Below are 15559 nucleotides of genomic sequence, written 5' to 3'. Positions count from 1 at the left end.
ATCTTGCATTCCTAGCGAAAGGGTTTTACATCTTGCATTCTTGAGGCCCTAAATGCTAAACTTTTAATAACATGCATATGTGTACCTATACAAGTAGAAGAATTTTTTTTCCGTGTAAATTTCTTTCAGCACTAAACACTATAATTTTGTACTCGGGTTCTAAGATATTTTGAAAAGCTGAAATCTGTTCAATACTAACGGGTCCTACAGGTAAGTTTGCTTCATAGTAAAGTTTTAGGGCTTCTTCCCTCTGTAGTCGTCTGTCAGATGCCTGTATTCTACGGTATCGGTTATAGTCGAAACCAGATCTGTCTAGTTTTTGTTGTTTTAAATAGGTTAAGTCTGCCACCATTTTTCCGCACATTATGCTTCGAGCTACGCAAAGATCATCATCGTTTAAAATTGGTAAAAAGTGCTTCGGTGTAATGTTATAATGATTAACATCGCTCTATTTCTGACTGATTTTCTATACCAGATATTGGAATATCAGATTTTAAAAAATTGCATCAATGCTAATGTCACCGTCTAAAATGAATATACGATTTGATTGACTAACTTGGCTTATAGCAGCAAAAAGCCTATCAGCTGTCAGTTCATTCAATGCCATAAATCTTAAATCTCTACCCGAGTTGATAATAGTCTCAATTATTGATTGAAATATGAGTTTCAATTTTTCAAATAGTTCCGTTACGCATATTTTATCAAGGTTTTTAAAGACAATTTTGTATTCTTAAGATAAACAATTAAATTTCCTACATTTACTTTAACTAATTCATAAAAGTTTTCTGGTCTAAAAATAGAAAGGTCAAGTGGTTCATCTTCAGACATTTTACTGCTTCAATGTAACCTTCTTCAAAATGCACGATATTAGTTCCACGACTTCCGGTATATCAATGGCCTTCAAATCCAGTTGTTTATCGCGCGATTGGCCCCTGTATTTCGTTATCAGACATCCCTTTTCATTTATTTTTTCGATTTCCACCATACTAGGTCAGCAGGCATTTTGCGGTAATTAATTTAGAGATGCTAACTTTAAAGCTTTAATTAACTCGTCTGAGGTTTCTCTGGGAAACTTAACTCCTATTTCTTCCGATTGACTAAATTGAAGGTGAAGAGTTTCCCATGGATTACTGCAGGAGCTTTGAGCCTAAATAACGTAAAAAATGGGGTATTAAGAAAAAGTACCAAAAATATTTATATAGGCCTATATATTTTTTATTACCAATAATGAATGGAGGGGAGTTGGAATGGCTAAGGTCAAATCATAGTAGGCGTGAAATGATCTTGGAAACATCTGGAGTGGCTTATTTTATGTTAGCGACGTCATAGACTGACGAAATACGATTATTTCCCGCTTAAATATTTTCACTGGCTGCCAAAAAAGTGAAAATTCTTCTGCTAACTCCACCCTCTATCCGCTCGGTCCCTAGTTTGAAACGACTAGACATTTACCGCCTTCAGGAGATGGCTAAGCAGACGATGGGGGAGGAGCTACACTTTTAATAAAAATAAGGCCTCGCCATATGATTCCACCATCAAGGGAACACCGGGAGCCCCTTTAGCCATTCCTGATACTACTTACCATTTTGAAGAAATTAATAATTTTCGCAGAGAGATTAAGCGAAAGCAATGAGGATATTTTACAGTTTGTGGGGCGGTATTTATATTGTTTCAGACTTCTTAAAGGGAGTGTGAAAGGTAATTTATGTAGTTTATCATGCCTACCACTTTTGCACGTGAAAGCAGGGAACATTGGCGCGAAATACTTTGACGAATAGAGAAATAAAACTTAACAACCACACCTTTAAATAAAATTAAAATTTCTTGAAATTCAAGCCTTGGAAACAATCACGTTTTAGTTAATTCAAAGTTCTGGCATAAAAAGGATTTTTCTTGGAATTATGACTCAACGAAATCTAATGAGTCTTATATATGCTTTACTATACTTAAACTACCTTTGCCAAAAAATCTAAAATCACCTCCGTCATACATTGTATAGAAAGTAGTTATTGGAAAAATAGATCTCCTATAGTTTTACACGCATAGACCACAGGTAAAGTAAGATCGATTGGTAGCGTACTGTCTGATAAATATGGAGTTCGACGGATCCTAGTTCAATTCCGGGTATCGGTAGGTAACTTTTCAATCTATCTAATGTTACTTTTGGCAAATATTTTTTTATCTAATTAGCCGTTGGTATTTAAGTGGATATTAAAAATATTATGGCACATACAGCATTCAGTTATTACCATTTAAACATCTCTTCATTTATTTACAATCAATGGGGAATCTCGTTCATCCATGTCTTTGAAATCCATTGCCGCGAGAGTTTATTTTGGCAAACCTTCAGTGACATTAAGAAATGAGTTCCACGCCATCTTTGGGGAATATGTGAACGTGTATTTTGGAAAGCGGCAATTGGTGAGCGAGAGAACCTAGGCGAAGAATATTTGTATCCCGAAGAAATCCCAAATTGGCTTTGGAACATAGAATCTGATGAACGTGTATTTTGGAAAGCGGCAATTGGTGAGCGAGAGAACCTAGTCGAAGATGATTTGTATCCCGAAGAAATCCCAATTTGGCTTTGGATCACAGAATCTGAAATAGAATTCGAAGTAGAAAATCGCTTAAATTTTGCTCAATTTCAAGCTACGCAGAGGAACAGAGTTACCGTCCCTTTTTCTTATTGGATGAATACCATCGCATAAAATATAACTACTTCTTAAAAACATGGAAAAAAGGAAATGCATCTTGCATTCCTAGCGAAAGGGTTTTACATCTTGCATTCCTAGCGAAAGGGTTTCGCATCTTGCATTATAGCGGAAGGGTTTTACATCTTGCATTCCTAGCGAAAGGGTTTTACAACTTGCATTCCTAGCGAAAGGGTTTCGCATCTTGCATTCCTAGCGAAAGGATTTTACAGATACCATTTCCAGCTTGATAAGAAAAGGGTTGGATTATCTATCATTTGAGACACCTAATTAGATGAAGCTCTATATGCATTGCTAATTTAACTGAAAAGGAGGAGGAATTCGCTGATTTTTCGTTCATTAACAATTTATTTCATGTATATTGATCTTATTTTAGTGGTCGACACCCTGTCACGTTTATAACTTATCAGTTATAGAACATTTTCCTTGAAATTTATTTCAAAAAATATGCACCTCAAAAACTATTTTAAATATAGCAAATAATGGTACCTTTCAATGTGAATATATGCATTCCTTGTGTTGACGATGACAAAAACAACCGCGCGTTTTTAAGCGAAAATTACACGCTTGATACCATTACATCCACAAAAATTATATTTTGCATTCATACTTAAAATCGTTTTCATCACAAACTTTAAACCAAATAGAAAACAAAAAGCCTTTTTTAATATTGACAATTTTTCTATTGAAATTTTAGCTAGCTTGTAAGACCTCTAAAAGACCGTCTTTAACTGATTTCTAAGAAACTTCCGATTCCAATAAATACTTGTAACAGTAAAATCACGTGCTATAAACGTTCCAGTACACAATTTCTAATTGGTTAGTTTTGAACCTACAATCTCAGATGGTTAAGTTAGCCAATAAGCTTAGCACTTCTTTATACAAACGTAGATCTTTCGATTTCTATTCCATATAGCTGTCTTGTAATATTTAATAAGAAAAGGACGTGACTTTGTAAATATCGTTTTCATTATTTGCCATTTGAAAATGCTTACGCGTCGACCCTCAAAAAATAAAGTAACTTTATCACTAGAAGTGTGTAACAAATAGTCCCAGTACAACAATAAAAACGTTTGCATCAACTAAAATATTAGAGTAAAACTTTGGCTGCGTTCAGTAACCGTCATCAAAAACATCGATGACTAAAAGATGACATCGATGTCTTACTGAACGGTTTTTCGCGTCTTTAGGCGAGACGTCAGTGGCCCATCAGAAAAATCAGCTGTGCAGGAGGTTTTTTTGATGAGCATCGGAATCATGACGTAAATTTCGTCATTTTGCGCCGTGACAAAAAAAAATTGGAGGGAACTACATCCCAATCTCCTACAATTTTAAATAATGAAAAATTGACAAATATTATCTTCCTAAAAAAAGGATTATGACAGAATTTTAAGGGGTAGGAGTTTTGATTTAATGGATAAATTGAAGTACAATATCTTTGTAAATAGTTCGGTTTTATTATTTAAGCCTCTGCCATAACGTTATCATAATATCGTCGCCATTTTGAAAAGCATCGATTACACAAAATTGTGCTGATCAACAAACAGCAACGTCATCACGACGTCAAAAGAACGCCTATTTCATTTTCCCAAACATCGATTTTTTTCCTGATGAGTGTTACTGAACGCAGCCTTTAGGTAAAAATGACGTCATTCGTCGAACATTTTTAATATAACAGCATTCATTGGTTGAATTATATATGACGTCATTCGTATTACTTTTTATTAGATCGCCTAAACTTTGAAGAAAAACTAAATAATGTAGGAACTCAACGACAAAATGGTCATTTCTTAACCGCTTTAAAATGAACCAACTTAACCAAGTTCACAATATTTCGGTGAAAGTAGAAGTTTCGGTTGGTAATGTCACGACCCCAAAGGCATATTTTAGACGTACTGACACTTGCGTACAAATATCATTAAAGAAACACGTTTTTGTCTAAAGTTGAAACTATGAGAGAAGCAAGCACAAGGGTCGAAAAAAACCTAGTGAAAGCTTTAAAAGTAATTAACTACGATAATGTCATAGAAAAGTTTCGAAAAGATTTTGGTACTAATCTACCTATTGATGAACCATTTCTTTACAATTACATTATAAACGATGTAAATGATTTAAAAACTAAACTAATATATATTTGAAGGCATTGAATAAAACATTATATCGCCATTTCGTGTTGTTGAATAAATAATTCCTATTACTGATTAGTCACACGTAAGGTAGTATGAACAGAAAGGTTAATGTTTGTTGTTACCGAGGGAAAAAGATCTCTTAATTCTTTAAAAGTACAGTCTCAGGATAAAAAAGTAAAGGGATAGTCTCAGAATAAAAAAACGAAAGGGATAGACTCAGTATAAAAACCAAAGAGAAAGCCTCACGTAACTATTTTCCTGGAATATACATTGAGCCTTTCAGGTACGAAACTAGCGCCGCGCTCGGGGTTAAAATGGGGGAATGAACTCGCAGCGACCAGTTCAAACCATTGAAATATGCAAATTTTTAGTTCCCACGCTCTTAATTATACCTCTACCGTGGTAAATAGTGGGACCTTATACTAATCAGCATAAGTCCATTAAATAAGCCTAGGAAGTAACCAGTTACAATAGATGGTATAGCGTACTTTGCTGGGGTAAGAACTCCATGGATGGGGGGTTAATTTTTCCCCCTTTCCTAACACTTTCTTCACGTGAGCGGGGCGTAACTTCTTCAGTCCATGAACGCTGGATGTCTAAAGGGACCGGAAAACGGGATTGTCTACCATTGGGTCGAATCTCCTTGGATCGAATGTCTTGTTCGACCGAATCCCATTAGACCGAATACCGCAATTTGGGCGCTTTTCCAATCATGAATTTTCCTTTCATTCCTATTTTTCAATTGATTTTCTAATTAAACTTCTTGATATTGAAGCAAATAATATTTATGTTCACCAATAATATTCTTCAATAAATTTTAGTAATTAATTATCATTGTTGGAAATTGTCTAACCTAACCAAACCTAACCTAACCTGACCTAACCTAACCTAACCAAACCTAACCAAACCTAACCAAACCTAACCAAACCTAACCTAACCTAACCAAACCAAACCTAACCTAACCTAACCTAATCAGACCAGACCGGATAATAAAATTTATATTCTTATTAAACTTCTTGATATTGAAGCAAATAATATTTATGTTCACCAATAACATTCTTCAATAAATCTTAGTAATTAATTATCATTGTTGGAAATTGTCTAACCTAACCAAACCTAACCTAACCTGACCTAACAAAACCTAACCTAACCAAACCTAACCTAACCAAACCTAACCAAACCTAACCTAACCTAACCTAACCTAACCAAACCTAACCTAACCTAACCTAACCTAACCAAACCTAACCTAACCTAACCAGACCAGACCGGACAATAAAATTTATATTCTTATTAAACTTTTTGATATTGCAGCAAATAATATATATATTCACCAATAACATTCTTCAATAAATTTCAGTAAATAACTTTCATTTTTGAAATTGTCTAACCTTAACCTAACGTAACCTAACCTTACCTACGTAAGAGATCTCCCTCCCAACACGGAGCTTGTTAATAGAAGCTCCGTGCTCCCAAGTATACTGACGGCGCTCGATGCTGCTTAACTTCTTCGATGATCCAAATCACTTAATCCATTGCGCTACTGGAGCTCGGCAACTCAAGGAAAACGCTATGATTTAATGTGTAAACCCATCCCATTCAGTCGAAAGCTCTTCCATATAAATATTCCCATTCAGTCGAAAGCTCTTCCATATAAATATTCCCATTCAGCAGAAAATCGCTCCTTGGGCTATAAATTGTTTTAAATTTGGCTACAATTGTAGAAATCTGAATTCGGTGCAACGGGATTCTATCCAATAGGAGTATACCGAAAAGATTGATGATGCCACTATATATCACGTTTGCTTTATAAATAAATAAAAAAGGAACGGCCACGGTCGTTAAATAATTTTTTTTTTTCAATTAAAATTTAGGGGCCGGGCCAGGCCGGGCTTTTTGTTTATTTTCCAAAATTCCGGATCGAACTTGATTCTCCTTTAATCCAAAATTCAAATGAAAGATAATTTAAATGAGTATAAGCTTCTAAGAACAAATGTGACGTTCTGACGAACAATTATCAAAATAAATGAATAATACACGACCAGAAGCGAATAAAAGACACGACGTTAAAGCAAATATGAATTCAATTCATTGATATTATGTAAAAAATATAAAAATTACAACTGCACTACGCGTAATGGGCCGGGCCCGTTCAATTCATGCAATATGCCGGGCTTGGTTAATACCAGAAGTAAGATGAGACTAGAAGTAAAGAGCTCTAGCATTGGTAGTAGATCCTGGCACTAGTGAACAAATTTGAGGATTTTACGCCGCTTCCATCGCGCCTACATTAGAGAGAAAAAAATTGGTCGAGTTCCAAAAACATTTCCTACTCCTTTCCCCTCAACCTAAAGCAGTGGAACACGGACGGGGGTGATTGAATCTAGTTCGGCCGTCTACCGCCACGAGCGTCTCACGTTTTGGAGGGAAAATTCAGAAACCACTACCAGAGGGCCAACCGTTGGTGTGTTATCAAGAATATTCACTTTCGCCAAGTGAAGAATTTCGTTTGTTCAGTACTTCTAGTCTCATCTTACTTCTGGTTATAATTATCATAATAATACCTTCTAGACCTTTAACCATTTAATTACAACATAAAATTTGAACATTTTTTAAACAAATATTTAATCTTTTTTAACGCCAAAAACTCTTAATAGGTAGCATTAGAAACTTTTTACAAATTTCAGAGGAAGAAAATATTGTTTACATGGCTTAAATGGAGAGTTTCATATTTATAGGGAGCTATATATTATTTTCTTATGATTTAATCTTATTAAAATCATTTTTGAAAAACGTTGGTATATGTTTTAATGTAAAAATCTCCTCTTAGTTTTTTATTTTTCAAACCGCTTCTTCCTTATCAGGATGTTCATATTGAGCGGATAATAGCATGGGTATAGAACACCTACTACTTTTACTGTCAGCAAGAGCTTTATCGTACGATTTTTCTTTTGGCATTTTTCCTCTAGGTTTTGAATTAATGTTCCGACATATTCTATAACATTTGGTTCAATTAAAGGAAATTAATTTTTCTTCATGCAAGATATATACCATATGTCGATTCAAGCATTATGGGTTTAACCACGGATGTTTATTGTAGAAGGAGTAGGCCTAGACAAAAGCGTACTAGTGCTCCGCGCACAATTTTCGCGCATACCGAGCCTATGTAAACACTCACTGACGTCATGTGTTTTAGTGTTTTAAAGAGGGCGTAATTTTCTTCTTTCCCGGCTTAATTCTTTGAATATTTTCCATATTATAGTTGATATAAATAGAAATAATAGTAAAAATAAAAATTTAAATAAGATTTGCAAACGCTTGAGAAACTCGATACACAAAAGACCGAGGCTTAACCTTCCTCAACGTCCTTAGCTCGCGCCTTGCGGCCATCTTTCTTGTTTACATTGCCTCGCCTAGGTTTGGAGGAAGGGTCAAAATTCATACCCCCTTTTTATGGACCAATAAGTTCTAGCTTTTTTAGTAGAGGGGAAGCTACGAGTCTCTACTCCTTCTACAATACAGCTCCGTGGTTTAACCGAGTATTCTCATTTTTTAGCTTTTGGGAAAAACATTCCTTCTTAATTTCCCATCTTTGTTCTAAGCTGAATCTTCGTTGAAGTGAAGCGCTGCCAAAACATCCTACAGATAATACTGTATCATAAGAAAATAATATATAGCTCCCTATAAGTATGAAACGTAGTACAACTACATTTTCATACTACAGCATTTGCTCCCAAATTTGGCGCGCTTACGCTTTTACGCCCCGTGGGAGAAGTTTCGGTACTAAGAGTAAAAGGGGGGGGGCGAAACCGCCGCCGCCACCTAAGGTGTCCGCGAAAGGCACGATGGGCCCGGGAAATCGCCGCGCCCGTAGAGACACAAGATACTCCTTACCTCGTACCAGTGTAGGCGCTAGCCTCGTTCGTCAAAATCTCGGGCCATCTATTAATTTATTATGATAATTTTGGCATGTACTTAATCAGTTATAATTATCATAATAAAAACGTCTAGACCTTTAACAATTTAATTACAATATAAAATTTGAAAATTTTCCAAACAAATATTTCATCTTTTTAACGTCAAAAACTCTTAATAGGTGGCATTAGAAACTTTTTACAAATTTCAGTGGAAGAAAATGCTGTTTATATGGCTTAAATGGAGAGTTTCATACTTATAGGGAGCTATATATTATTTTCTTATGACTGTATTCATGGTTCTCGTTTCACTAGAAAATATGTTGATTGAATAGCTTTCCTCGTTTTATGGTAAAATCACAGTTCAAATTTCTGTTATTTATTTGATTGATTTTAGTACAAAGATTAAATTGTACCAAAGGGTTAAACGAATTAAATATAAGCTGGCAACATTATTTTGCCAAATCAATATAGCGCCTAGCAGTCAGGTAAATAACAATTTTTTAAAACCAGTCCTAGGTACCAGTGACCCCTTGTTTCAAAAATAATAAACTGATCCTTGGACTTGTCCCCTCAGCTTAGTTTTCCTATAGATTTTCAATTAATAAACTGGTCCCGAGGACCAGTAACCACCGGTACTTCTTATATTTAGAAACTGGTTCAAGTTAAATAAATGGGCTTTCGACCAGAGTAAGTGTGCTATTTCCCAGACTAGCGCCACATAGTTACGCGTTACTGCCATGTGTCAAAAATTCCCATGCATTCTACCTCCAACATAATTGCGAATAAACGGCCAATCGTTACATAATTTCTATAATGGAAATGTATGGTACAATCCAACTTGAGAAGGGATAAATATTTCCGATTATAACGTGTTTTTACTATATTAAACTCTACTCCTTCTAAAGGTGCGATTAGATACAGTTATTATCCACAACACTGGAAACAATAATGATCAAACGTTTGGGTTTTTGGCATCATATGAAAAACAAAGTAATTAAGTTGCATGCATTTACTTCTATATCGAGTCAAGCTTGATTCCCCCAATATTTTGCCATTTCTTTTAAACCCCAGAAGCAGCTTAATGTTCGGGAGAGAGTGGTTAACAATCAACGTGGTTAACACTCTGTTAATGATTCATTAGCCAAACTCGATTAGATTTCAACCTTCCAAAGGAGAGTACAGTTGAGTTCTTCTGCAGGTTATCTCCATACCTACGAAACAGCAACGACGTCCTCCTAGTATCCTCGGGGGCGTTTCGGTAGGGTCGTACGGGTACGAAAACGTAAAGGATGACCCCTGTGTTTTAAAAATAGAAGCTAGTTCTCGTACAAATACAATGGCGCCACGCGGCTGCGCTTAACAATCACCTAGCGAAGGTAGGGGTGTGCGCGAGGTACACTGGGAGAGATACGGTGCCGCAGGTTGCCCATCATTATCACCACCAAACAGCCTGGACGTTACTCTTGATACCTTTATGTTAATTTACTTCGCAATGCGTTAAAAGTTTGGGCACTTAACTGAAAGGTGCGTACTAGAATTCATTGTTTATTTGAAACTATGGGGGGTATTATAGTAGAGTACTTATAATTAAACGTGTATTTCAATGAAATTAGCACAAGAAAGTCTCGTTTTAAAAACTAAATTCAATTGACTATTCTCCATGTGTCCAAGACATATCTTTATTAGAATACTGCTTTAATAATTCGTAATTTTTACTTAAAATAAAGGAGAAATAATTCTATATCTAGGTTAATACGTTTGTAGTAGTAGTCCTCCTCTTGACTTGGAGAGGTAATATTTTGGTTTTTCCAACTTGTTTAGGTTGTAATAGCCCTTTTTGAAAAAATTGAAGTTGTTATCAGAAAGCGTAGCATCGATGACCGACAACAAAAGCACCTAAGAAGAAGAACCCAAAATGACAATGAACCAAATGACATTTCTTGGAAATAACCGATATTTTAAATACAGGTACAAATCGCATTTTCAAATCGTAATGCTTACATCGATTTGAAAAATCACTTTTTTTCTATTAAAGGTACGTCCAAGAAACTCCAATAAACGTTACGACAATTACGGTGAGCTTATCGACAATTGGTGGCGTTTTTTAATGGCTAGTAAACTTTTAATATTTCTTGTCAGGAATCGTGGAGCTTGGAGCGAATGATCACATCTTACAACATCATAGCGGAATATGCAAAACGGTCCTTCAACACCCGGTATTTTTCACACTACTCTGAATTTGTAAATTGGGCCGAGCGAGAAAGAATTATGTTGTTAACTCGCCATAGTCTTCGCTCGCTCGTTCGGTCAAATGAGGGCCCGAATATTCGAGAATTTCACTAAATGTTTAGCCTTTTGGCTTGATTAGGCAATGTCTCTATGTAATTTAATTTTGACGATGATTTTAGACTATATTACGAAAACCATGAACTTAGCTTTTTCGATCTTGCCAAAGTATACAATGAACCTGATGCTTTCAACGTAAGTGAAACTGAAAAAGAAATCATACCGAATTTAAATACAAAAATAGAACAAAGTTTGCATAATTCATCATTAAATTGGTTTAAGAAATCAAATATTATCATGATTCCCTTGCCACTCTCAACTTTCTATGGTCGACAGGAACATTTCACTCCGTCTCCTGTGTTTGAAACGGCCAGGCTGCTTATCGTGTCAGCAGCGCCGAAAAGAGTCTTGTCCACATCCTTGTCCTTCTTAAATATGGACACGAATGTAAACATTGTTTAATTACAATCCAATTCGTTGAATTACATTTTTCGATCAATTAGGTGGTGATTTTAGTGGGGTTTACCTTGGTGCTTCTGTCATTTTTGCTCGTCATTCACTCCATCGTAACCAACAAATACAAATCGGTGCCCACCAAGAGAATCGTCAAGAAAATGACACAAGAAACCCTAGGGAATGTCTGGGAGAACGCCTCCCTCTTGTGCGCAGAACGTAAGTGATGGCTTATCTATATCAATATAAATCAAAGTCCTGACTGACTTACTGACTGATAATCAACGCCCAGCCCAAACCGCTTGCCCTAGAAGACTGAAAATTTGCAAGAACGTTACTCATAAGTAGTAGGCGCGTACTAAGAAAGATTTTTCCAATCCGCCACTATCTTAAAAAATGGCGCCCAGAAATGTAAAAAATCTTCTCTATGCAACAAGTCCGCGCGTTTCAACCGATTTCGCAAATATTTAGTACACTGGTTTCCTTTATTCTATCGGGCTGAATGGACTTTTGGTTTCGATTTGTTGCCATGTTTTTAAATGGCGGCCAGAAATTTAAAAACCCTTCTTTATGGAATGATGTCCGCGTGAAAAGTAATAAAATATGTCCCGACGGGCTGACGGGCAACGCCCAGTGCCTTCGCTCCTAGGGGGCTACAAAAATATTAGTCATCAGTTAAATCTACCCATTCTTTATATCATTTTAATGGAAGTTCCTATTACACGGGAGCGACGCCGCGGTCAACAGCTACTATTTGATAAAAATTCCTCATTATGTCAAATTGTACAGCTCCACCCACTCCACGTGGATAATTCAACGATGCACAGATTATGCCCCCTTACGAAAGGTCACAAGGTGGATAGCGCTGCGCTTTAATAAAACATAATTACGTTCCCTGTAGCGATTCCCTCGATTTTGCCTCACATTACTTGTCGTCTGCTCGCTGCGTCGTGGCTGATTGGAGTGACTTTCATTCTGTTTTTCTTGGGTTGTTTCTTGCGGACGGAGTTCACGACAGAAAGCTTCAATACCATCGACACCCTCTCGGACTTGATCAAATCGGGAATTACACCTATCATGGCAAAGGAAACCGGAACTTTCGATTTTCTGAAGTATTTGGTAAAATGGCTTTTTCGTGTTAAGAAATCTATTCTTCTGATTACTGGTGCGCATCTATAGGCAACCCAGGATCCAGTTGTTAAGGAATGGCTAGACGCACTCGATAAGGAGAAACTATTCGCTGATCCAATAGAATATCTGTCGCTTGAAGCATACATTCCGATACTTTCTGGGGAAAAAGCTGTGATCGTGAAAGACACTTTTCTGGTTCAGATCTTGAGGCAACTCTTGACATCTGATTACGAGAATAAAAAATTCATTGACGACAACGGGGGGCTTTACTTTTCGCAACAAGAACTTACCTTCGACTACTTACACAGCATGTTCAACACCTCTTGGATGAAAAGCAGCCCCATGGTGCACGAGTCCCTCCAACTGATGTCGGTATGAATTTTATCGTAAATTAATCCAGGGGGTTGATGAATGATCTATTGCAGCATGGAACCGTTTTTAGAAACGCAAGCGTTGGATTATCTGGATTTCGAGATGCGTCACTTAATTGAACAGATCACTTGGAAGAGATCGATGAAGACCGCGGATAATTTGGACCTCAGTAGCGTCATTGTTCCTTTCCATTTGCTTTTCTTGCTGTTGTCAGGAACAGTAGCCGCGGTCATTACCGAAATATTTTTTAAGCAATGTTCTTAAACGATGAAAGTTTCAGTCCCGAAATCAAATTCCTAAAAAGACAGAGATTTTCTTCAACTTGAATCCAGTACACGAACGAAATTACAGTAGTTTACGTCACTTCAAATAGACTCTAACTTATAATTGGTAATTACATGCTTATGATGCCATTGAGATTTAAAATAACAATTTGCACTCGAGTGTGAACCTTATTATTGTTCTAACCCAGACTTAATTGTCTTACATTAATAACAAGTTAGAGAAGTACTACCTACAAACTTATTTACCTAAATATGCAATTATGGCTGAAATTAAAGTTAATGAATTATACTATAATTATTCAAAGCTATAATCGCTAGTACGTTGGCATGTAAATACTATGCTCTCATTATACCTTAAAAAATTCTTTGTTTAAGAACGTAACTGTTTTGTAGGATTTCATTACATACCCACACGAAGCAAACTGATAACGCGGTGCACAAGTGTAACAACGAGCACAGACACACAGATAGACGACTTTAGAACTCTTTCTGTACTAAAATTGAGTCGAGAAATCTGCATTATCTTAAATATAATTAATATTTATATATTTTCTTCGTTAATTATTCGCCTCATTGCGCGTTCAAACTTGTAAATGACACACTTTTACAATTTCAATTTCATGGAAACGATTAATTAGGCTACCTTTTTAAATCCAAAATGTACTACTTGATATAACTCTTATCGAAATCTCGAATTAATCGTACACTTCATTTCCTAAGAGTAAAGTATGTTGGGAATATTGAATTTTATTGCAAATCTTGAAAGCTTAATTGCGAAGACAAAAAACATATTCTGCTTCTTAACCATAAAGACTAAAAAATGTTACATAAATTAAACGTATAGTGGCAAAAATAACGACGCCTCCGTGAAAGTTTTGACTTGTACGGCAAAATAAAAATTAGCGGTCGAAAATTGAAAACGGCAAATGTAGAATTTGAATTTTTATTAATTAATGCAAATAAAAATTGCTTTTTCAAATCTAAAATATCATCGTTGATTGTTAAAATAACAGGCATACGCCAAAGACATTCCGAGCTAAGGGAATGGACTTGATTTTACACGAGTGAACAAAGTTTTGGTTTCTGGTATCGAATTTTCTCCTAAAAGTTCAAAAGTTAAATTTTAATGAAGGCTTGAAAGCATAAAAATAAACCGAGCTCTAACTAAATCCATTACGAGAATAATTACCCAAAGTGTTTTAACTAACTTTGTTTGAAAAATCATCCAACCGTAATATCATTTAAATGGTATCAGGAGTGAATTGAGGGGAGTTGGAATGGCTAAGGTGGAATCATAATAGGCGTGAAATGATCTTGGAAACATCTGGCGTGGCTTATTTTATGTTAGCGACGTCATAGACTGACGAAATACGATTATTCCCGCTTAAAACTTTTCATTGGCTGCCAAAAAAGTGAAAATTCTTCAGCTAACTCCACCCTCTATCCGCTCGGTCCCTAGTTTGAAACGACTAGACATTTACCGCCTTCGGGAGATGGCTAAGCCGACGATGCGGGAGGAGCTACACTTTTGAAAAAAAAAATAATAAATAAGGGAACACCGGGAGCCCCTTTGACCATTCCAACCCCCTCCATACATTCCTAATGGTATGTAATATGAACCTGCTTCTAATAGAATTCAGTCTTAGAAAGGGTAAATATTCCCATATCAAAGTAAATACTCTTTCATGTTCAAATTTACCCTTTCTGGGTTTAATAAAACTTTCAGAAATATAGAACAAATTTTCCAAGTTCAATAATTATGAAAGTTAATAAAATTTCAATGTCGCGTCAAGCTTCGTGATTCCATTAAAACCCCAGCAACAGTTTAGTGAGCGGTAGTCGGTGGTTAAGAGCGGTTCGAGCGGTTCAAGCGCTCTCAATGGCGCGTTGCACCAAAACTCAGCAACGCAACGAGTCGAGAATTACTTGATGCCATAAACGTACTTAAAATACTAGTGCAAAATTTCCTTTCAACTCTCGATTATAGGTTTGTTACTTTTCTCTTCATATAATTAACTTCTTACCCCAGCAGAGACGTACGCTATACCAGCTATTGTAATTGTTTACTTCCTAGGCTAATTTAATGGACTTCCGGACCATATTTATTCCCAATTAATTGGCGCCTATCAAATAAAGAACGTCGATTTCCCGCAACGTTAGTACACTAGCTTGAAAAAGCGCTCTTCTAAGTTTTTTCTCGACGCTAACCTAAACCAACAATTATAGCCTAGGTTACTAAATACTAACACTTTACAAGGGTGGAAGTGAATTAAAAGTCA

The 15559-nt window shown here is 36.1% G+C and overlaps 1 protein-coding gene and 1 long non-coding RNA gene across 6 annotated transcripts; one reads left to right on the top strand and one right to left on the bottom strand.

Annotated features, from left to right (window-relative positions):
- Positions 1-10453: 10453 nt before the first annotated feature.
- LOC149718634 (uncharacterized) lies at positions 10454-11656 on the bottom strand. Its single transcript, XR_016372369.1, has 3 exons — positions 11527-11656; positions 10756-11468; positions 10454-10650 (listed from the first exon to the last, which is right to left on the bottom strand). It is a non-coding gene; the product is annotated as an uncharacterized LOC149718634 (long non-coding RNA).
- Positions 10515-14266, top strand: LOC149718633 (uncharacterized). Of its 5 annotated transcripts, none has more exons than XR_016372364.1 (9): positions 10515-10722; positions 10790-10829; positions 10894-10970; positions 11163-11487; positions 11544-11712; positions 12395-12612; positions 12673-12992; positions 13050-13386; positions 13674-14266. XR_016372364.1 is itself a non-coding variant. In XM_089850868.1 (9 exons), exons 1-9 carry the CDS (start codon positions 10670-10672, stop codon positions 13258-13260), a joined length of 1326 nt encoding a protein of 441 aa, XP_089706994.1. In that variant the 5' UTR covers positions 10515-10669; the 3' UTR covers positions 13261-14266. The 5 variants fall into 5 exon arrangements, 4 of the variants coding, with proteins under 4 accessions (XP_089706994.1, XP_089706993.1, XP_089706995.1 ...); XM_089850868.1 differs by having other exon boundaries at positions 11163-11235; positions 11323-11487; positions 13050-14266; XM_089850867.1 differs by having other exon boundaries at positions 13050-14266.
- The last annotated feature ends 1293 nt before the right edge of the window (positions 14267-15559 follow it).

The sequence above is a fragment of the Phalangium opilio genome, unplaced genomic scaffold (assembly GCF_054372755.1).
Source record: "Phalangium opilio isolate 3A_F unplaced genomic scaffold, DU_Popi_V2 ptg000002l_1, whole genome shotgun sequence".
Classification (NCBI taxonomy): Eukaryota; Metazoa; Arthropoda; class Arachnida; order Opiliones; family Phalangiidae; genus Phalangium; species Phalangium opilio.
This window is presented reverse-complemented; position numbering and strand designations above follow the sequence as displayed.